At 30.8% G+C, this 23,342-nt stretch overlaps 4 protein-coding genes across 13 annotated transcripts in view; 2 read left to right on the top strand and 2 right to left on the bottom strand.

Moving 5' to 3' along the window:
* The first annotated feature begins 736 nt into the window (after positions 1-736).
* Positions 737-3,582, top strand: LOC130903956 (arginine--tRNA ligase, cytoplasmic). The gene is made up of 5 exons (XM_057816416.1): positions 737-1,003; positions 1,320-1,419; positions 1,478-1,630; positions 1,688-2,483; positions 2,539-3,582. The coding sequence occupies exons 2-5, from the start codon at positions 1,375-1,377 to the stop codon at positions 3,561-3,563; spliced, it is 2,019 nt and encodes a 672-aa protein (XP_057672399.1). The 5' UTR covers positions 737-1,003; positions 1,320-1,374; the 3' UTR covers positions 3,564-3,582.
* Positions 3,583-4,982: 1,400 nt separating this feature from the next.
* LOC130903926 (serine--tRNA synthetase-like protein Slimp) lies at positions 4,983-6,340 on the bottom strand. Its single transcript, XM_057816321.1, has one exon. It carries the CDS (start codon positions 6,338-6,340, stop codon positions 4,988-4,990), a length of 1,353 nt encoding a protein of 450 aa, XP_057672304.1. The 3' UTR covers positions 4,983-4,987.
* LOC130903927 (zinc finger protein 593 homolog) lies at positions 4,983-6,929 on the bottom strand. The gene is made up of 2 exons (XM_057816322.1): positions 6,720-6,929; positions 4,983-6,662 (listed from the first exon to the last, which is right to left on the bottom strand). Exons 1-2 carry the CDS (start codon positions 6,807-6,809, stop codon positions 6,324-6,326), a joined length of 429 nt encoding a protein of 142 aa, XP_057672305.1. The 5' UTR covers positions 6,810-6,929; the 3' UTR covers positions 4,983-6,323.
* A 765-nt stretch (positions 6,930-7,694) lies between these two features.
* Positions 7,695-23,342, top strand: part of LOC130903548 (AT-rich interactive domain-containing protein 2) — a 35,057-nt gene continuing 19,409 nt past the window's right edge. For 6 of the 10 annotated variants that reach the window (XM_057815715.1, XM_057815716.1, XM_057815713.1 and 3 more), the window contains exons 1-4: positions 7,695-8,393; positions 8,460-8,553; positions 17,353-17,450; positions 22,683-22,834. In XM_057815715.1, coding sequence (XP_057671698.1) covers positions 8,302-8,393; positions 8,460-8,553; positions 17,353-17,450; positions 22,683-22,834 — 436 coding nt within the window. In that variant the 5' untranslated portion in view covers positions 7,695-8,301. The remainder of the gene's footprint in view (positions 8,394-8,459; positions 8,554-17,352; positions 17,451-22,682; positions 22,835-23,342) is intronic. The other 4 variants (XM_057815717.1, XM_057815712.1, XM_057815710.1 and 1 more) reach the window with 1 other exon arrangement.

Here is a 23,342-nt window from a genome sequence, read left to right as displayed (position 1 = left end):
AGAAATAATAGAAACAATCGTTATGACTAATATTCCAAAGGAGGGACTTAAACGAAAATTGTATTAAAAAAGAAATTAACTTTTTTGTTTGTATGTATATGGTTAACATGGATGTATTCAGCAAAACTCTTGTGATAGAAATAGAGATATACTGGATTAATTAGTTACAAAATCCAGAATTGATATCATCCATTATTATTGGAAAGCTGACTTCAATCTATTTATTTAATTCGTTCATACATGTTATTTAAAGTATTCCGTATTGCCATTTTGACTCCTTCGGGTATATTCTGTTTTTTTTTTTGTTTTAATCGAGGTGTCTGACTGAGTTATAATGAGAAAGCTCGAATATTTTCCTTTTTTTAAAACGAAATATAGAATAAATAAAAATATTCTTAAATAAATACAAGAAAGACAATAGTTGAACGTAATTTTAAAAGTATATATATACAGAAATATACAAATTACACAAAATTATAAACACTATTTACTACCATTATATAAAGAATACAATGTTAATACTAATAAGTAATAATGTAATATTCCCGCCTTACGGCATTTTAGGTATTATAGAATGTCAGTTTATAAGTTGATGATGTACTATATTCGTACTTACCGTTATGAAATTAAATAAAAAATCATATTAGTTCTTAAAAAACTGATTCTAACAGTAAATACACGTTCAATCCAAAAATTCATTTAAATCAAGTATACAAACCTCGCATAACCTCAAAATGCAGTAACTTGAAATTATTAATATGTTCAGTTATTCACGTTACGTCAATTATATAGTTGTCTCTTTTTACGATTACTACTATGAGTTTAAAGAAAATATTACGTATGTCTTGTAGTTGATCTAGTGAAGAAGGCAATCGATCTTATTTTTTAATTTTTATTGATAAAAGTATATAGAAAAAATGTGTTGATGAATCGAAGATTAAGTCACGGTTCTATTTGAGATTAGATTTCACTATTTTTTTTCAATAAGTGATAACAACACAAGGTAATGTTTTAAACTTTTTGATAAAACGCCGTGACTAAGTATACAAATAACAATATTTTTAATATCGATACAGCAAAACGATTTGGTTTAAAAGATATTTCTTTTATTCAATCAAATTTCAGTATAATAAAAATAACGCTTCAATTCTTTTATATATATATATATATATATATATATATATATATATATATATATATATATATATATATATATATTAATAATAAATATAAAATTTGTATAAATATGGAAATAAAAAAATAATAGTCCGCCATATGTATGAATAGACACAACCTTAATGGACGTAAACTATTTTAAGGTTATGAATTTAGTTTAGCCGCATTTTATTTATTTCTTTTTGTATAAAATATAAAATGGACAAAGATATCGTCAAATATAATTTAGAAGCCGAAAAAGCTGTAAGTATTCTAAAATAATACATAATTATAGATAAATAATCCTAGATAATCTCTACAGCTGGAAGAAATTAATATCCTAACAACACGTTTAAACGAATTGAAAAATAATATTAACGGCACGGTTTTACAACCTACTACAAATGATAATAATTTAAACAAATTAATTACTGAAAATATTAAATTGAAACATCGTTTGAACATTTTGAATCGAGTGAGTATGATGCAACAATTTTTTTAATTCGTTATAATTACAAATTAATTTATTTAGGCCGTAACTTCTCAGTTAACGAAAAAAGTAGACAAATTACCAATGGACGAAACAAGATTACAAAGTATTAACGATATATTGTTTAATTTATTTTCAACTGCAATTTCTACTGCTTTTCCCGATATAACCGATCCTCCAGTTACTATTGCTTTAGCTGGAACGAATCCAAAATTTGGCGATTACCAATGCAATTCCGCTATGCCTTTAGCAAATATCTATAAACAACTAGGGAAGAAAGTGGTACCAAGAGAACTCGGCTTAAAAATAGTAGAATATGTTCCACCACACGAAGCGATTAAAAAATTAGAAGTAGCCGGTCCAGGTTTCATCAACATTTTCTTGAACAAAGATTTTGTTTTAAAGAATTTATCTCGCATATTTGAACATGGTATAAAAGCACCAGAAATTCCGCGAAAGTTAAAAGTTTTAGTCGATTTTTCTTCTCCTAATATCGCTAAAGAAATGCATGTAGGACATTTAAGATCGACTATAATTGGTGATAGTATTTGTCGTTTATTGGAGTTCTTAGGACACGATGTTTTGAGAATAAATCATGTTGGAGATTGGGGTACTCAATTTGGGATGCTTATAGCTCATTTGGAAGACAAATTTCCCGATTATAATGTCAAATCACCACCTATAAGTGATTTACAAGCTTTTTATAAAGAATCTAAGAAGAGATTTGATGAAGATGAAGAATTTAAGAAGAGAGCTTATGCTAGTGTAGTTAAACTACAATCATTCGAGCCTCTACATAAGAAAGCGTGGGAATTAATTTGCGATGTATCTAGAAAGGGTAAATTTATTTTTTTTATACTATAATTTCGTTAAATAAATAAAAAAATTTTTAGAATTTCAGAAAATATACGATCGATTAGATGTTAAACTAACAGAAAAAGGTGAATCTTTTTATCAGGATCGAATGGAAAAAATAGTGAAAGAATTAGATGAAAAAGGTTTATTAGAATTAGACGAAGGTCGTAAAGTAATGTGGGGTGAACAATCCATCCCTTTAACTGTGGTAAAAAGCGACGGTGGTTTCACTTATGATACTTCAGATTTAGCGGCTATCAAGTATCGTTTTTGCGAAGAAAAAGCGGATTGGGTGATTTATGTTACAGACGCAGGTCAAGCTACTCATTTTTCTATACTATTCAGTTGTGCCCAAAAAGCCGGTATACTAAATCCCACTGTCCATCGAGTAGATCACGTTGGTTTCGGGGTGGTATTAGGCGAAGATAAAAAGAAATTCAAGACCAGATCGGGCGATACAGTGAGATTATTGGATTTATTAGAAGAAGGTTTAAAAAGGGCTTTAGGTAAGTTGAGAGAAAAGGAAAGGGATAAGGTTTTGACTCCGGAGGAACTAAAAAAAGCTCAAGAATCCGTAGCTTATGGTTGTATTAAGTATGCAGATCTTTCCCATAACAGAAACCACGAATATATATTTTCGTTTGATAAAATGTTGGAAGATAAGGGTAATACGGCGGTTTATCTCCTCTACGCTTTAACCCGTATAAGATCCATTGCTCGTACTGCTAATTTCACACCGGAAAAAATTAGAGAACTGAGTAAAACTCATACTATATCTTTGGATCACGAAAAAGAATGGAAATTGGCTAAAGTTCTGCTTCGCTTTCCTGATATCCTTCTTAAAATCACCAAGGATTTGTTTTTGCACAGTCTGTGTGAATATGTTTACGAAATTTCGACGACTTTTACCGAATTTTATGATAATTGCTATTGTATCGAGAAAGACTCCTCTGGGGATGTTGTTAAAGTTAACATTGGTCGAATTTTACTTACCGAAATAACTGCGGTTATATTGGAAAAATGTTTTGATATTCTTGGTTTAAAACCTGTTGCTAAAATGTAAATAAAGTTTTTTAAAACTATTGCAACTTTTTTTTTGACCTTTTATCCACTATAAAGACCGATTCATAAACAAATTCTACACCCTATTCATAAACTTATTTTTGGCGTCATTAACCTAAGAATTTTAGAAGTGTGTACTGCTTTTTGTTTTCGTGATATTTTTCTTTACAATCTGGTATTTACGGACGATATTATGGAAAATTACGAAGAGAAAACAAATAAAGCCAAAAGACCAACATAAACAAACAAACAGAAAAAGAAATAATCTCAAAATCGCGTTCTAATGTCGTATGTCAAAATGACGTGACAAACGCAAACGGTTGTGATTGGCAATTTTATATTTTTACGAACGGTGGATGGAGGAAGATAAAATTGCATTTCAATGTTTTTAATTTTGTAACCTCAAACGGAAGGCAAATGACATTTGACGTAAGTTCATCCTATTTATAAACTTGATGTTGCTGCCATTCAACATAATTCCATTTTTTTTCGACCAATTTTTGACTACATATACAGGGGTTATAGCAAAAGTAAACTTCTCATATCGTTCACAAATAGAAAACATTGTTTTATGCTATAAATGTATACATTGTTTAAAAGCTTATATTTTTCAACATAATCTCATTTTTACACTTTTGACTACATGTACAGGGGTTATACCACGAATGCAAACGGTGTAGCTACCGCCATCTATCAAAACATTTTGGAACTTTTTTAAATATAAAAAAATTAAAAACTCTACGACTTAATAAGTATCTATGACAGAATATGTTTTGTAGAAAAACTCACATTTATATCTTTATCTGTTTTACGAAAAAAAGTTAGTTGTTGCTAGGGACAATCTTTTACATAAACAAAAATATTTTTGTTTTCTATTTGTAAATAATTTGGGAAGTGTACTTTTGGTATAACCCCTGTACATGTAGTCGAAAGTGTGTGGAAAAAAATAGAATTATGTTGAATAATAGAAGATTTTTAACAATGTAAAAATTTTTAACTAAAAACAATGTTTTTTATTTGTAAATAATATGGATGTCATATTTTTGGTAGAACCCCTGTATATCCAGTCAAAAGAGTGTAGAAAAAACTGAAATCTTATTGGAAAATGGAAGATATCCCACAATGTATAACTTTATAAAAGATGTTTTTTATTTGTAAACAATATGGAAACCATACTTTTGTTATAACCCCCGTATATGTAGTCAAAAGAGTGTCGAAAAATTTGAAATCTTGTTGAAAAATGGAAGATTTTCAACAATGTATAAATTTATAACAAAAAACACTGTTTTCTATTCATAAACGACATGTGAACTGTACTTTCGGTATAACCCCTGTATATAGTAAATTGATTATATAATTTCTTGGTGAGTAAAACTGAGAATTCCTCATTTAATACGGAATTTAGAAATTAAACAAAAAATTATTTCATACAACACTATTTAATCGGTTTATTTTTTCTTTTAAAAATACATGTAACAAATTTTCAGAGTCGCTGGTAATATTTTCCATGACACATCCTAGAAATTTATGGAAGTTCAATATCTGCCCCGCAATAATTTTCGGATATTTCCGCACTTTATTACAACTATAAGTAAACAATAATCGTTTACTTATGTAATTATCATAAAAAGATATATTCCCAACTTCGATATACTCCTCTCTGAAATTAGAGTACATCTCGATGGATATCCTCAAACTTTCAGCTTTCTCAATTTGATTAGCGGGTAAAATCACAATACGATAATGAACACCCAGTATACCATAAATATTTGAAATCAATTCGATAAAACCATCCAAATCTTCCCTATTTTCTTCTAAATCTGCCTGAAAAATGTTAATAACACTCTGTTGAGATAAATTTAATAAACTAGAATCACAATTGGTACGAATTGGTTGGTAAATCCTACCGAGAGAAAAATATTTCAAAGGTAAAACTACTTGGTTGACGATATGTCGTGCGAAATAAACCATAAATGATTTCAACGTTCCTGAACCGCACAAATGGAGACGGTTTAAGTTATCATCGTCGCGATCTTGCTCGTCGATGGTTAAAACTTTGTCCCTACCACTACAAATTTCTTCACCTTCAACAATGATCGTTCTACAGACATTTGGATTCGAAAATAGTAAATAACCGAGTTTTATCAACTTTCTTTTGAAATATTCCAAAATACTGAGTTCTAATAAAGCCGCATCTGATTTTAAATAACAAGTAAATGGATCTAAATATTTTAAATAACCATTTCGGATTCCTATATCGATATTATTTAAAGAAGAATTTGTAGGTTTAATCGAATGTGTACAAACGACATTTTTCTTAACAAAAGGGGTTTTATTATGTAAATCATTCGGTAATCCAAGTATTTGTAATATTGTAGACCCTTCGACGTCATAATACGAATCTTTAAGATGTTTAAGATCATCTTTAACTATTTTTGCATGCAATCTCCACTTATCAACCTCCATTTGATCAACTTCTTGTTTTTTTAACAACTGGGAAATATTTTGAAAAATATCCTGCCTGGTTTGATCTAAAGTTTGTTTTCGGTTGAGTATATCTTGAAAAAAAATCCATTTTTTCACAATGGCATCAACGTTTATTGGTAAACCTCGCGCTTCGATGTTTTTCAATAATTTATCTGGTTTTGTTAAATGTTTTTCAAAATCTATTACAGGATTTAACACTACGTACGTTTTTTGTGCTTTATCTCCTGTTATATACAAAGCAGAAGAATAAAACCTTTTTAAATTACAAATCACTTTATAGTTCATCATCATCAATTTTCATTTTTTTACTCGACGATTCTAAATCTTCTTTATACGATTTTGAAGGTTGCGTTTCGATTTTTCTTTTAATAGGAGTTTTCCAATTACCAAAACCGGCAGCTCGTTCAGATTCTTCGACTGTATATGGTTCCAATTCTAACGCTTTTAATCGTCTCTTGTGAACTTTGGTTTTAAAGTGATCTTGTAAAGCGTTATCCGATATGAAATATCTAGCACAATGTAGGCAATAGTGTTGAGCAGAGCCTGGTTTATCGAAATCGACTTCTTGATTCAATAGTTTTTCGCTATTATTTACTTTCAAGTCCTCGTCGATCTGAAATTTCAAATTATAACTAACCTCAAAAATATAAAAATTAAATGTTAGTATTACCTCATCTAAATCTTTCGTTCGGCGTTTTGTTCTCCACTTTTTTTTCAAATGGGTGTCACCGTAATGATACTTTTTACGTTTATAAACCATCAGAAAAATAAAAGATTAATATTGGTTTTAAAAAGAATATGAAAACACATGGATCTGTCAAAAACTATTTGAAAAGAAGAAGAAAACTAGAACTGTGTCAAATATAGAGGTGTGCTTAACAAAATCATTTTGAAACTTAAAACGTGTTTCTTATAAACTGCTGTCTCGGAATAACAAAAAAAATATACTATATTTTGATATATTCTATTTGTATTATATCATATTCGTAGATTTTGATTGTGTGTTAATTTTTAAATCAGAATCTAATTTGTGCTCTCGTTACTAAATAATACTTTTTTAGTCGCTCATTCAGAAAACACCCATCTTTATTCAAATTTATGATTTTGTCTACAGTTGATTTTTAATTAAATTTACTATTTATATTGATATTATAGATAATCAATAGTAGTAATAAATCAAAAACATCGCACAAATTATTCAAAAAGATTTATATTTTAATAAATACGATATACAAATATTCTATCATTCAAGTATCCTGTTATATTTAAGATAGTCATATAAAATACCTACAGATGCAGACACTATCAACCTTACGATTATTATTTATCTGTTTTTTTAACATGTATATTGATAAACTGATGATGAAGTAGTTATTTTTAAGTTGAATAATTATTTACGTGACCTCGATTAACATATTTACATTGAATTATGTCATTAGATACGTCTTGTATACTTTAGCTTTGATTGGCAAAAATTAATCATAATTTATGTATCAAAATATTTATTCAACATAATTAGAAATATTAAGTTACAGGAATCTGCTGATTTTCAAAGCGCATTCGCAGTCTCAATAAAGTAGCTTCGATTTTTTACCGTTCAATAATTTTCAACGGTACGCTGTAGATGTCGCCACTTGAAGCAATTAGTTTGTCATTTTGAACTAATATTTTGTGCTGTCAAAAATAAATCGTACGGGATTTTAAAGGATTTTTTTAATATGAAGTGATTCAAATACTTAGAAACATTGAAACAAAATTAGTCCAGAAATTATTTATCGTTTAAGTGTAGTTTAAAAGTAGAAATACTTATATTTGATGTGTTAGTACAGTTTATTCGCGCCTCGATAATAACAGGGAACCGGCAGCCATGTTGTAATTCTTGTCAAGCATCATGGGTTAAGAGTCTCGAGTATGCTGGCAGCAAATCGCTAAAAATATTGTTGTGAAAATATGCAAGACAGTGAATTTTATCTGTAAACTTTGCATCTTTTAAACGGTAGTTACTGTGGATCGTGTAGTGGCCGCGAAAGTAATGTTTCTGCGCATTTTTACGGTCAGAGTGCAATGTCGTGCTAGCTAGCGCAGGGAGTCGTCTACTGCCTGGCCAACGACTGCCAGCTTCCAGCATCCCCAATTGCGGGAGGTGAGCAAACGGACGTCGGGACCGTTGTTCTAACGTCTTGGGGTCGCGTCCGGTGCCGGTTTCAGCGATATGACACGTGCGGAGTAGTAAACAAGGAATTTAGGTGATAATGGCCAACTTTCTCGGTAAGGATCAGGCCACGTACGCGAAGGAACGCGATGTCTTCCTTCGGGACTTGCAACATTTTCATGAAATTCGAGGGTGAGTTTTTACTTATTACATTTCGACCTATTAAACCGTCATTAACGATATTTTGCGTCATTGCAGGACGCCATTCAAGCGGGCCCCTACTCTAGGTGGCAAGGAGGTCGACTTGTATCTCCTTTATACCCTTGTTACTGCACAAGGAGGATGGCTGAGGGTGAGTAAAATACTCAAATTGATCGTATTTTCTTTGAGAATTAGGTTTATTTATGCTTCCTTAATGATTCGAGTTCTACATATAAATTGTGAGGTGGTGGCCTTGATAATTTTAATGATTTTGGGTATATACACATATAAATATCTACTTGATGTCGTTAAATAAACAAAGAACATAAATTTTAAGTAAATAAAGTTATAAATAATCTGGGTAGGATCTATTACATTTAAACTAGAAAAAATCGTGATGGAATTGAAGGAAACAAAAACATGAAATGGATGGTCGGGTTCACGCGACTCGATTTTTCACTTAATATCAAATCTCACGTGCGGTGTTGCAGTCTTTTAAAACAGTTATATAGAGTAGATAATGTATACAATAGTCGTGTGTTTCTCATGCTGCCAAGACTCTCACCTACGGAGATTTCTGTTTACCTGTGTGCAGGTATACCTACAGTGTCCATCAAAATATACACAAATGGTTGAACTATCTCATAATTGTTGTGTAATTCATTTTAAAAGTTTTATTAGGTTTGAAATCGATAAGATAATATTATAAATGAAATATACTAGCTTGAAATAAATAATTATGAACATACAGTTGCATATATGTTGTTATATCATCGTTTTTTTTTTCATATTCTGGTAAAATTTTACTAATTGAAGTGAAATTGTGGTTCAATATTTGTTGTTAGTGTTTTAATTTATATTTCAGGAATTTCATAATCTTTACTAGACTGTTTAAAAAAGATATCGATAATTTTTTTTTCTTAAATATATCTTTATCCTAAATATATGGAAAATATTGTTAGAAATGATTAAAAAAATCCTTTGAAAGCCACAGTCCTTGATATTAATATTAAGATATCCTGCATGATAAATTTCGAAGTTATTCAACTTTAAAATATAATTTATAATAATTTCTCATTTTTCCCCCAATTTTTTATAGAAACTATAAAATTTTGTTTATTCTAATTTTTTGTTGTTCCCTAGAAGCTTTTATTTAACTGTCAAATTTCTAATATCATATTTCATATATCATATAATATTATCATTTTTTATAAATTGAAATTATTTTTTTGCTTCTTTCAACTAAAAATTATTTTTTTTCTTAACTCTGTGACATTAGAGTATTTTCATTACAATTTCGAATTTTTTCCTGTCTTAGGTGAAAATAAGTAATAATCTTTTTATTTATTCTCTTACAATTATTCTTCATTTTTTGTAAAATACTTATTGTAATGTTCAATCAACTCTACCTCACGTTCCGCAACAGTCAATTTACCAAAAAACTTCATACATTCATCATAATTTTCATTTAATTCACTTTTATATAAAAGAATGATTTGTACTAGCCTTTTTGATGAACTATTAAAGAATTATCCCTAAAAAAAACAATCTTTCCCATGTTAATCATACGGGAAATTGAAATTTATCAAGCGGGGTTTCTTAATATTGATACTAAAGGCTGTAGCTTTCACAGGATCTTTGTTTTCATAATTTCCAACAATATATTCAATACATTTAAGTTGATTTTTTTGAAATCAGTCTAAACTTTAGAAGATATATCAACAAAATTACTAGTTAAATTATATTTTCATATATTATATTTTCATATATGTAAACCGAAATAGTGTATTAGGATTTAGGATTTAGGACAATTTGGGAGTGTCTTGTTAAGGGAGTGGGCTAAGAAAGGTGTTTTATAATAAAAACCCAAAATAATTCGATTTATTGATTTATTTTTCTGTTAAATTGGAATATTTTCACATTTAAATTGAAGTTCGATCATTTTTACAAGTATTATGTTAAAAATAGAACAATACTTATTACAATTTGATTATAATGATGATAAATTCTCTTTGTAAGTCTAATATGTATATAAAAAAAATACAAAGCTTATTATAATCTTTAACAGCTTCATGCATGGAATTTCTTAGTGAAAATACATTTTTATATAATTCCAAGTATAAATTCATAAAATGAAGTATGAAAACCCAAATAAAATAAAAACTCAGTTAAATATTTGATTACTAAATAAAACTGCTTTGCATTAGGGTTTAAAAGGACCCATATATACAAGGTCCTTATAGAAGGTATTATAACCTCTTACAGCTTCATACATGGATTTTCTTAGCGAAAATGCAGTTTTATATAGTTTCATGTATAAATTCATAAAATGGAGTACGAAAACCCAAATAAAAGCAAAACTCAGCTTAATACTTGATTACTACACAAAAATGCTTCATATTTAGGTTTAAAAGAACCTATCCTCACTATTTAAGGTCCTTATTGAGCGTATTTTAACCTCTAATAGCTTCATACATGGAATCTCTTAGCGAAAATGCAGTTTTATATAGTTTCAGGGTATAAATTCATAAAATGAAGTACGAAAACCCAAATAAAAGAAAAACTCAGTTAAATATTTGATTACCAAACAAAACTGCTTTGTATTTAGGTTTAAAAGGACTCATATATACAAGGTCCTTATAGAAGGTATTATAACCTCTAACAGCTTCATACATGGATTCTCTTAGCAAAAATGCAGTTTTATATAGTTTCATGTATAAATTCATAAAATGGAGTACGAAAACCTAAATAAAAGCAAAACTCAGCTTAATACTTGATTACTACACAAAAATGCTTTATATTTAGGTTTAAAAGAACCGATCCTCACTATTTAAGGTCCTTATTGAGCGTATTTTAACCTCTAATAGCTTCATACATGGAATATCTTAGCGAAAATGCAGTTTTATATAGTTTCAGGGTATAAATTCATGAAATGAAGTACGAAAACCCAAATAAAATAAAAACTCAGTTAAATATTTGATTACTAAATAAAACTGCTTTGCATTTAGGTTTAAAAGGACCCATATATACAAGGTCCTTATAGAAGGTATTATAACCTCTTACAGCTTCATACATGGATTCTCTTAGCGAAAATGCAGTTTTATATAGTTTCATGTATAAATTCATAAAATGGAGTACGAAAACCCAAATAAAAGCAAAACTCAGCTTAATACTTGATTACTACACAAAAATGCTTTATATTTAGGTTTAAAAGAACCTATCCTCACTATTTAAGGTCCTTATTGAGCGTATTTTAACCTCTAATATCTTCATACATGGAATCTCTTAGCGAAAATGCAGTTTTATATAGTTTCAGGGTATAAATTCATGAAATGAAGTACGAAAACCCAAATAAAATAAAAACTCAGTTAAATATTTGATTACTAAATAAAACTGCTTTGCATTTAGGTTTAAAAGGACCCATATATACAAGGTCCTTATAGAAGGTATTATAACCTCTTACAGCTTCATACATGGATTCTCTTAGCGAAAATGTAGTTATATATAATTTCAAGTATAAATTCATAAAATGAAGTACGAAAACCCAAATAAAAGCAAAACTCAGTTTAATATTTGATTACTAAACAAAACTGCTTTGTATTTAGGTTTTAAAGAACCCATTTACACAATTTAAGGTCCTTATAACCTCTAACAGCTTCATACATGGAATTTCTTTGGAAAATTATCGATTTATGCTGAGGCATAATTAACAGATGTCTCACAAGTATTATTTTACGAAAAACAGGTTTTTTCCTCAAATAAACAAGCGTGGAATATTTCACATTTTTTTGCATTGTTATGTAAGATTTTATTCAATATTCACAATTGTTTGTAGTATTTTCCATCAATTTTTCACCATAACATCACTTAATAAGCCGTGTGACTGACACACAGATGGCGCTATCATTGTCAAATCCATATGACGTTTAACAGTAGTACCAACTCTACTCAGAAAAAAAGTGACAGCCCTTTAAGTGAAACTACTTTTGTTATTTTCAAAACAATGGATTATCATTGCTTCTTGATAGAAAAAAAATACTGTACAAGCTAAGCAATGGCTTCAAAAGTGTTATCCAGACAGACACCAAAGACGGTGAACGTTCTGGTCGTCCAATTGAGGTGGTTACTCTAGAAAACATTTCTAGCAGCTCTGTACCTATACTTGAAGAGATATTTGTGATTTTTTTCTCACTTTCTGAGTTATTTATCCTTTTTCTGAAATGGCCTGCTATTTCTGGCTTGCTCCGAAGAATCTACAGTTATTCTATACCATAACTATCGTATTAAAGTGGTATTCGACGTCTCAGAAGAACGACAACTAGTTAAATTTTGTTTGGAGAGGTTCCTCTGACTTTTTGATAGTCTCAGAAGTACCTGGTCTGATCTAGAGCTTGCTTATTGGCAATCGACCTTCGGAGCGTCTGTATACCACTGATTATAATCTAGTTGAAATTTGTGACCGCCAGATCGGCGTTGCGATCGAGAGATTATTTTTATATTATTAATTATTCGACTTGAAATGGATTATGAATATAAAAAATTCGAAATATTACGAGAATTGATATAAAATTTTTCGTTTGTAAATTTATAAATTTTGTGTAAATTAACGTGAATTTGGTATATTATTTTCTGTTTTATTATTGTTGATAAATTTTCAAAATTAGTCTTCCGTCTCGTTTCTCCCGCCACAACAATCGTTCAGATACCACCTGTTTCTATGTAACGTGCTAATATAGCAGAGCAATCGTTTGGTGTTGATGCACACGCAGGGTCAGGTCTAGTTTATTTACTGTAGGTGTATACTGTGCATTTCTCGATCATATATCCAAGTCGTTCGGTACACGTATGCGAAAGGTGAATCATTGAACACGTAACCGCGTTAGGTGAATCCTCAGAGTAGCATTCAGTTGTAGAAAAAAATTGTGTTTAAGTAAAATATATTAATATACGATACGTCCAATTTTTTATGAAATTTTTTAATTCGAATACGAATAGTGGTAGAAAAAAATGATTTTCGCTCAACATTTTTATCAAAAAAAAAATTATTTAAAATGAACGAAATTGAATATTTTGTTTTGGAAATTTCTATCGCCAATTTTTGAATAAACTATATATTATTAAAAATTTAATAACGATTTTGCTAAAACATCTCATAATCGACGTTTTCTTCATTAATTTCGAAAATTTTTGGGTATGTTTCAACTTTTATTAATTTTTTTCTAATTTCTTTAATAATTTCAATTAAAAAAAGCATTCTTCATTAAAAAAATTGCAAATTAAAAAATAAAATTGTTCCCCCCGATCCGATCTCTATCCTGTTGTGGTTTGTAACATGTTGGGGGAGATCTGGGTCACATAATTAAATAATAAGATGTCATTTTTTGTGCTCGTAGAAAAATTTGTCTTTTGCTTCAAAATAGGCTTCAGTTCTAGCAATTGCTTCTCCATTTGAACTGAATTTTTTTAGTAGTCACTGGGGGTCATATCTGAACTATACGGTTGATCAAGTGTAATTTTACCATCGTTACCATCGACTTGTGAATCGGTACATTGTCTTGATGAAACAGTAGTTTTTTCTTCGGCTTATGATGCCGTTTTTACTTTATTTTTGCGTTCCAATAACTCTATGTAGTATTCGGTTGATTGGCTCTCCATGTTGGTCCTAAAATACAGAAGCCATAACTTTCCCAGTAGACTGTTGTGCTTTTGGTCGCATCGGACGTTGTTCAACGGCTGCAGTCCAATCAGATGATGATCGTTTTGATTCCGAAGTGAAGTGATCGATCCATTGTCTCATATCGATACAAAAGATCCGATTTATTACGTGTAAACATTACCAAACACTACTCAGGGTTATAAAATTTCAATTTACGATTAGATATAACCAATTTGTGGTCTTTTTTGATGTAACCTAACCTAACCTAACGTAACCACCTCAATTGAACGACCGACACGTTCACCGAAATATTATGAAATGTTATACATAGTTTTTTAAAAATTGGTACTTCATATGGATCTGTGTGTCAGTCACACGACTTATTGGTTGATTTTATAATCATTGTTTTGTACAGAAAAATCAAAATATCTCAAAAACTAGCAAAAAAAAGTTTGAAAAACCTAGAAAACCATGTATAAGTGCTTTGATTCACCCTGTATCAGATTATATGAATATTAAGAAAATAAATAAATACTATTCGATTGCTTTGTCCTCAACAGATCTTCATTCTTGAATTATTCTTTTCCATTTTGAAAGGTATTTAGGAAAAATTGCTTATAACTTTTTAAATACCCCCGTAGAACACATAGCAACCCTTTATTATTATAACGGGAAAGTCGAACTGATCGCAAATATACACAACATTCTGGATTCTTGTTAATAATTACGGCTATAATCCTTCAAAGGACGAACTGAACTCGTATCGCACTAATCAATCACCCTGTATAATCATTTTTGGTATATTTATCGTTGACACCACCCGGTTTTTTTTTTTCTTCTGTAGCTATTTCCGTTTATCCACCGAGATTGTATGGCAACATCCAGAAAAAAAAAATAAAATGTTTCAACTCCCGCACGATTACATTGATCGGATCACATAAAACCACTCGAAATCGCGCATTGTCGGGAATTAGACGAAAATATACGATAGCTGATACAGGTCGCGTTCATAGTTCGGTTTTTCGTTCGCGGTAGCAGGTTCTTCTCTCTTGTATATCAAACAGTCGCTATACGACATTACAGAAAGTTCAATAACCCCGAAAAACTTGTTCGTATTTCTTTTTTTTTAAGCGATACAATTTCGAATGAATTCACAAAAATATTTATTTTGTTGTTTTGCTTTTCTTATTTATTTATTCTATTTTATTATTTAAACACTACGGTAGATTTAACTTATTACTCCGCTAAACATGCTCGATATATATAGCAGAAACGACATTTCTAGAAAGTAAAGAAACACAAATAAATAAATAAATAAAACCTTTCTAGAAATTACTTTAAAAAAAAACAAACTGTTCATAAAGATCAATATTAAAGACAAACATCAAATGATTCGACGTATTCGCCAAATTTTAGAATTCCATTATAACCGGACAGGACCAGCTTCAGCCCATGTCTTGGACTTCTTCGAAACAATATTCTTAATTATATAATTAATTCTTGACAATTTTTTTAATTTGCTTGTATCTTAGATCCTTGAAAATTGATTTTGTTACCAAATTATCAAAATATTTTTAAACTTGATAGCTTCCAAACAATACTAAACAACGTGGCGTCTTCGAACTTTAGTATTTGTCAATTTGAAAAGTACATTTTCCGTCAGATGCACCATTTTCCAATAAAAAAAATTCATTACTAAAATTGAGCTCCAGTAAAAAAAGGAGTAAAAAGTTCTATTTGTTCATTCTTCCTCGTATATATCTTTAAATTGATCATAAGAATCCATTACATTTGAAATATAATTTTGAAGAAGACATAGACTAAAAAAGTCCTTACGCTTCGTGGAGAAATCCTTGGGTTTGCACTGAAATTTTCCTTGGAAAATGAGATTTTCTTTGCATAAAAACAATTCGTTTTGCCTCCATCAATACATCGAAAAATTCATTTTCGTGAACTTTAAAGACTTTTACGAATGATTTGTAATATTTTTTCTACCTAATGTTTTTTCTTGATTCGATGATGTCAACCGTAACAACTAAATACAACAACTGTATGAAATATTAGTATGTCTTCGTAATAACCAAACTGTTGACAAGTCGTACATCAGTTTCCGCCTATTACGACGTTGCCACTTTTTTCATTTATCATGTACCAATTTTTTTTCTAATGTAATTTCATATGAATTGTTTAAGTAACTGCATCAATTGAATTGAATATTTGTTTAATCTCCCCGATTTTAATCAACGAATTAATCATTAACACATATTTAATCAAAAAAATAAAGTGATTAATTCCAAATATACATACGTTTGGCAACGCTGCGCTAAACGAGTGAAATAAGCGTTTACTGGTATTAAAAAATCAAATCGTATCGTCTCGTTTTTTTCGTTATTATCCGAATCATAGCAAAACGCAAAGCGGCAAGGTGTTGCCATACGAGAGCGCGTGCTCCGTTTTGGCAATCGCGATAGATCGGAAACTGCGTTCGGCGTTGTCAGTTGTATTTATTATAACGGAATATACGACAAATTTTTTGAGTGTATCCAAACATAAGTAGTTTTCATTAATTTTATGTACAGGATTGTAACAATATTTCGAATAAATAAAAATTTTTTTTAAACAGTCTTTCCTCAAACAAAAATTGCGATAATACTCAAACGGTTTGGTAATTATGGTAATAAGTAATTATTTAAGATACATTTTCAGTAAGCAAACTCAGTCACAATTTTTGTTTTACTTATTTTTACTTCTCAAAAAAAACATCGTCTTGAAATTATTTTCTCATTGTTAAGCATATAATTTTTTAAACTATAATTCTTTTGCAATTTGGCAACGTCGACATTATTTCTGACGGTAAATCTGCTTGTCTGCAGTTTGAACCTTATGTAGATATCTCTTCTTGATTTCTATATTTATCAGTTTTGTTTGGAATACGAAATTTCGCATTTTTTGTTTCTTTTTATAATTAGTTAATAATCGTTTTGTTTTTCTATACAAACTAAATTTTCTAGTAATTTTTATAACAGGTTAATTTTCTTTTGTACGTTTTCACTGTTTTTGAAGAAAATCCCGATAGGTGATCGTTAAGTGACTTTTTGATAGATAGAAAAATTTTTGGAAATTAAACTTAGTGCGTTCTAAATATAGTAAAATACGAATTCTTTTCGAGGGGACAGGTCCGGCGTGGATCTAAATTATAAGACACAATTATATTTTAGTTTTTGATCAAATCTCGTGATTTTTCGTACGAATGGGAAAAAAAAGGAATGTTTGAAGTTTCTTATTTAATTTCAGGTCAACTCGAAGAACACCTGGTCCGAAATTTTACCCCTCTTGAAGCTTCCTTCGTCCTGCGTTAATGGATGTGTTGCTATCAAACAAACATATTTGAGGTTAGTATTTTTTTTACAACGTTTTGATAGTTTTTATAAATTCTCGAAATTAATTGAAAAATGGTCAAAATTCAAACTAAACGATTGAAAGGACACAAAAATAACCTAATGTATCACGCGACAAAAATAGTTCTGCAATTTTTTTAAATGTCCTTTATAGTTGGGGATAGAGGTGTATAATTTGGAAAAAGTTTTTTAAATGATATAAATGTACCTACCTTCAATTTGACATACAAAATTCAAGTACAAAAATTAATTTTTCTGTTTAAACTTCCTGCTAAAACGCTCGTTAAAACACAAACGTTTTTGTGTTTTAAAATGTCTTTTGAAACTTAAAATTAAAAAAAATAAGACTAGAAAGTCGTCTGCTCCACTGATCACCAAAACAAAGTGAATTAAATGGCGTCAATTCAACTGCATCGAGTATTTACTATTTAGTGACGTCACTCGTAGCAGATTGGTGTTTCTAATCATATGACATATGTTTAAATTTAATTGATTGTTTTTTTTCCAAGTTATTATGAAAAAAAATTGTTTTTTGAAAATTTAAGACATTTAGCGACGAACAAAATTTTTTTCCCAGCATCAAATAACCAATTGGAGGTTTAAGAAGACAATTTTTATATTATATTAAAAATTGTTGATACACCCCTCCTAGATTAAAGATTGTCATGGAACAACCTCGTTCTTTTCAGCTTACAGACGGGGCTACACCATGACCAACAAAGATTTTTTCTGTCTGACGCGTGCTTTTATAACCAAATTATCGTCTTCAGAATTTGAATTTAAAACAACCAACAATCTCTGAAGATGATAATTTGGTTTATGAAATGAGTGTTGGACACTATAATTTTGGGTGTGTCTCTTAAGTGAGTTTGTTTGGTAAAAATTCGCTTTCAGTGTTGCCGGTTATTCAAATAATTTGCTATTTTCCTTTGTAACTGTTTACTTTTGATTTCCAATTCCAATCTTAAATCGATTGCAAATACGATTTAACTGACGAACAGTCAATCACTTCGATTTCGTTCTTTTAGATCAATACTTACACATTTTGGATCTTTCCAGATCGATCCAACAATTTATAGAACTCTCTAAAACAATATAAATCAATTACAATAGTTTGCACTCATCTTAGAACTTTCCAGATCATTCGGGAAGTTTCTAGAACTTACTCAAACATTTTAGATCTATCTTAATCATTTGGACTCATTTTAGAACTTTTCAGGTTATTCGGGAAGTTTCTATAACTTTCCAGATCATTTGGGAAGTTTCTCGAACCTTTTAGATCCATCATAATAAATTGAAATCATTTTAAAACTTTCTAGATCATTCGGGAAGTTTCTAGACCTTTCTCGAACATTTTTGATCCATCTTAATCATTTAGACTCATTTTAGAACTTTTCAGATTATTCGGGAAATTTCTAGAACTTCCTAAATCCGATACAATAGTTTGCACACATTTTGGAACTTTCCAGATCATTCGCGACGTTTCTAGAATACTATAAATCGATTAAAATAATTTACACTTGAAATTTCTAGAACTTTTTAGAACATTCTAACTTCACAGCCTCCTTTCCAAAAAGAGCCAGCTTCTAATCATTTTTTCATTGTAGGAATACTCAGATATTCATTGATCTGAGCTGCTATCTCTGGGTTTGTGGTTTTTCGAGGCCGACCTGAACGTTTTCTATTGCCAAAGCTCTTGGTGGATGAAAATTTTTCACGTTGCAGTCCACGGGGTACGTCGACAGAAAAGTCGATGAACATCACGCCCTTCAAAGGAGATGTAATTCAATATTCGTCGAGGTGTTAGCCAGGAAAGCAGTTGTTTCTTCCTTCGATTATATTTCCGAAATAATTTCCAGTATTTTCTTGTTAAATTTTACACACCTCGTATACCATCAAAATGTAATCGAAACATTTAAAAAAATTTGACGTTTCGATCTATTTCTTCAAAAAATCTTTTTGATATCTCTTAAAACATTTTACTACAATTGATATACAGGGTATTATCTAATAATACCAAAATTACGTCGGGTTTGGAGCGCTTCGGATTTATCCACTAGATTTGTCTGCGATCCAACGTTTCTCTCGGCGGCGGTGTTATCAGAGCCGGCTGGTTGATAACTAAAATTTTTTGTTGTTGATCGAGTTGACGCAAACCTCCCGTCTCCGATCGGTCTAGCCCAAGCTCGATACACTACTACGGAATAAACGCATAATATCTGGGGCCTGTTACATGGGAGATTCCAAGTTGCAGTGTCTATGCAATTGGGCGTTCAAGGTCGTACATACTACAAACACCGGCCGGCGTGTTTGTCTACGTCTGATACGAGATGACTAAGAACGTAGTATGCTAGAAAACATTTGGCAACCCCATCCCGGAGACACCGCACGCGAAATGAATTGTATCCGATGGAATCTTCTCTTTTTGGAGTTCGTTTATTTATCACGTGTTGTGCCAGGAATTTCGATTTAGTTTTTTCACTTGTAGTTTTCGTTGACGTTGAAAATTTTTTTTATAAACTAAACAACATAATTTTACTACCAAAAATTGGAGATTGGGAGGAATAAAACTTTTTAAACGCTTGTTTCGAAAATTTGGATGTTAAAAAAAGATCATTTTCGCGTTGACGCGCATCGTTCGTTTTGAAATCGATTTTTTTTTAAATTAGATATCGAGTGAAATTCCACACGGGGTAGTTTGAATTTCCAAGCACGTTTCAAAAGACGTTTACGTATATTTTCAATATCTTTTTCCAAGGGACACGAAAGACCTAATCTAAAAATAAATTTGCTTAAATTTACAATTAACCCTAATTTCATGTGAACAATAAGTTTTTATATCGAAATTGAATGAGTAGAGGGTAGGGGAGCGATATGTTTAGTGAAACCCTTTTTTTGCTGTATCTGATGATCCATTTCGTTTAAAAATCCTCCAAACTGGCGTTGTTAGAATGCTTTTGATAAGATGCAGTTAAAAATTTTAATCACCGAATTCATAACCTCAACTATTTCGGCCGGAAATATTCGATCACATCTTGGTGTATTATGCAGTGAAACTTTGGAATTTCGTGGTTTATTTTCTTCTGAAGAATATCCGTCTAGTTGGTTCCGAGAGCGAAGCTCTTCTTTTGGACCTTGGGAAGACAAATATCTGACAAAAGAAAAGTGATCAGGATCAGATATGGAGTGTCTTCTTTGCATAACAATCCTCCAAGTCCCTAGATCGGTAGCAATCCCAAAAGCTCTACTTTTGGAACTTGGGAAGACTTATATCCGACAAAAATCTAATGAAAGCAATTGATTAGGTAGAAGAAAATTGAGATATGCTGCATTAGAAGATATTTTAGCAAACTTTGGAACTCGATATTTTTATATTTGGTTGGTTTTTGAAACCACGAAACAGATAGAATCGATGCCTAAATATTATTATCGTCAATAGACGATTTTTTTTTATAAAATCGATAATATTTCCGTATGGAACTGAAAACCATCCAGCTTCACGTTCAAAAAGCCCCATATGGTTTGCGAACTGCTTGATTTACTGTGTCTTCTTTGCCTAACAATCCTCCAAGTCTTTAGAGCGGTAGCAACCCCAGAAGGTCGTCTTTTGGATCTTGGAAAGACCAATATCGGAGAAAAAGAAAAATCTAATGAAAGTAATTGATAGGGTAGAAGAAAATTGTGATATGCTGCATTAGAAGACATTTTAGCAAGCTTTAGAAGCGCTCAATCTTTTTATATGTATGGAACTGAAACCATCCAGTTTCACGTTCAAAAAGCCCCATATGGTTCGCGAGCTGCAGGATTTACAGTGCCTTCTGTGCTTAGAGTTTTATTCGAAAAAAATCCTTTATTTTTTTTGATTTTAGAGAGCAAATTTAGAAAAAAAATAATAATTTTCATCGTATTCAACTTCTATGAAAATCGTATTATCAAATAACCGTTTTCCGCGTATTTTTTTCGTTAGTTATATAACAATTAACGTAAAAAAAGAAACGTTGTATTAGTTTGAACCAATCGGCCACGGCGGCGTCGTCGTTGTCGTCACGAAGTAGTTTCATTATCATCATACGATGGTCACCAACGAAATATACAAAACAGTCGCAGTCGGAGGAGTCAAGCTGAACCGATTACATTTTGGGCTAGGTCAGTGTCAAGCTTATACGAGTAGATAACTGTCGGTATCTCCTGCCTCTCGCACGATCCTTTACTGCCGACGACGCGACCCTGCTCGTTACTCAACTCTACATTCTACTACTGAGAGTTTTGCGTTTAATAATACGCTTCTCCCCACTCTCGACGCGCCCTCTACAACGTCGAGATTTGATTTTGCGTTAGCTACAAATCTATTTTATTAGATCCCGTAAATTTCTTGAATAATTATTTTGGGCAGTGTATTTACCGTATTTCGAATGCTCAAAATAATTTGTTGACGCTGAATCGTTAGTATTTTGAAAATCATAAACTGTTTCTTCAAATTTTTTCCTGATATTGAAATATCAAATACTATTTTCGAAATAATTAAACTCATTTAATATTATTTGTTCTTTAATGACGTTAAATTTCTTTTTGGTATCTTAGAGATTCAGAACGAAAAGAAAAAAATTCGTAAATATCTTTTTTATTTTTGTTTTTGTTCAATCTTTGTCTTTATATCCTTGGATTAGAACGAAAAATACAATTCGTTCACCCTACAGTTTGCGTGATACACAAAAAATAAGGTCTCCAGTCGGTTTTTCTCCAAAACAACTTCAAATCATCACCTGCGCGCAAACACTCTTTTCCTAGTCTCTAAAAACCTCAAACTTTGATTCATCGCTCTATAAAACTCTCTACCACTCTTCGTGCGTCCAATTTTGATGTTCTTCAACCCACTGCAACCTCTTAAATTTATTTCTACTTCTTAAAAGAGGTTAGCATATTTCAATTTCCTTTTCACTGTAGAAGTGCTCAAAGATTCGTTGATCTGAGGTGTTATATCTGGGCGCGTGAGTCGCTGCTCACGTGCTGATCATTTCAAAACGTTTATCTTGAGCGGTTGTGGTTTTTAGAACCGTTCTGAACGTTTTCAGTTGCAAAAACTTCTGGTGGTTCATCGACAATTCGTATTTGGACTTGACAGGTTCAAAAAGTATGAATCACGTCGCGTTTATGGATTATGGGGTGGACGAAAACTGTTGACCGGTAGTGTGTGTGTTATTAAATGAAGTTATGGATTTATTCTAGATATTTGGACCGATGGGAGAAGGTACATTTCCTCCATGAAGATGCAGATCGTGCCAGTGACGACGACGAAGAAAGCAGACATAAGCGCTGGTCCGCGAGATCTCTACATTCAGTACCTTGTTCCTACAATTACTCCCAACATAATGTAACAGGTAAATAGTGAAATTTTTAACGATAATGAAAATTTTTGTAGGTTTCCAAATGATCCCGACGCTTTTTCTTCATTTTTATATCTTTCTGAAATTTTTGCAAATATTTCTGACGGTTTTCGAAAAATTCCGAGGTTTTACTGAAAATTTGATATTTTTTGAAAATTTTAAGGTTTTTCTAAAAATTTCTGACATTTTCAAAAACCATCGATATTTTCTCAAAAACTTTCACGTTTTTGTTAAAATTTTTCTAGGTTTCCTTAAAATCCCGATGTTTTTCATCAATTTTTTCCCTCTGAAAATTTCTCACCGTTTTCAAAAAATCCCGACGTTTTGCTAAAAATTCAATATTTTTTGAAAATTCTAAGGTTTTTCTAGAAATTTCTGATAATTTTTATCAAAAACTATAGATATTTTCCAAAAAAACTTTCACATTTTTGTGAAAATTTTTGTATGTTTTCGAAAAATCCCAACGCTTTTCATCAATTTTTTTCCTCTATGAAAATTTTCC

This window comes from Diorhabda carinulata, chromosome 2 (genome assembly GCF_026250575.1).
Source record: "Diorhabda carinulata isolate Delta chromosome 2, icDioCari1.1, whole genome shotgun sequence".
NCBI classification, from domain to species: Eukaryota; Metazoa; Arthropoda; class Insecta; order Coleoptera; family Chrysomelidae; genus Diorhabda; species Diorhabda carinulata.
Note: the sequence above shows the minus strand (reverse complement) of the source record. Positions and strands in the feature narration are given on the sequence as shown.

What these genes read in the sequence shown, in the direction of transcription:
- LOC130903956 (XM_057816416.1), top strand. Translation starts at nt 1,375, where the DNA reads ATGGACAAAGATATCGTCAAATATAATTTAGAAGCCGAAAAAGCT. An exon ending in ATTTAGAAGCCGAAAAAGCT is followed by an intron (nt 1,420 to 1,477) that starts GTAAGTATTCTA and finishes TAATCTCTACAG; the next exon opens with CTGGAAGAAATTAATATCCT. An exon ending in TTGCGATGTATCTAGAAAGG is followed by an intron (nt 2,484 to 2,538) that starts GTAAATTTATTT and finishes AAAAATTTTTAG; the next exon opens with AATTTCAGAAAATATACGAT.
- LOC130903926 (XM_057816321.1), bottom strand. Translation starts at nt 6,340, where the DNA reads ATGATGATGAACTATAAAGTGATTTGTAATTTAAAAAGGTTTTATTCT.
- LOC130903927 (XM_057816322.1), bottom strand. Translation starts at nt 6,809, where the DNA reads ATGGTTTATAAACGTAAAAAGTATCATTACGGTGACACCCATTTGAAA. An exon ending in GAACGAAAGATTTAGATGAG is followed by an intron (nt 6,663 to 6,719) that starts GTAATACTAACA and finishes TTGAAATTTCAG; the next exon opens with ATCGACGAGGACTTGAAAGT.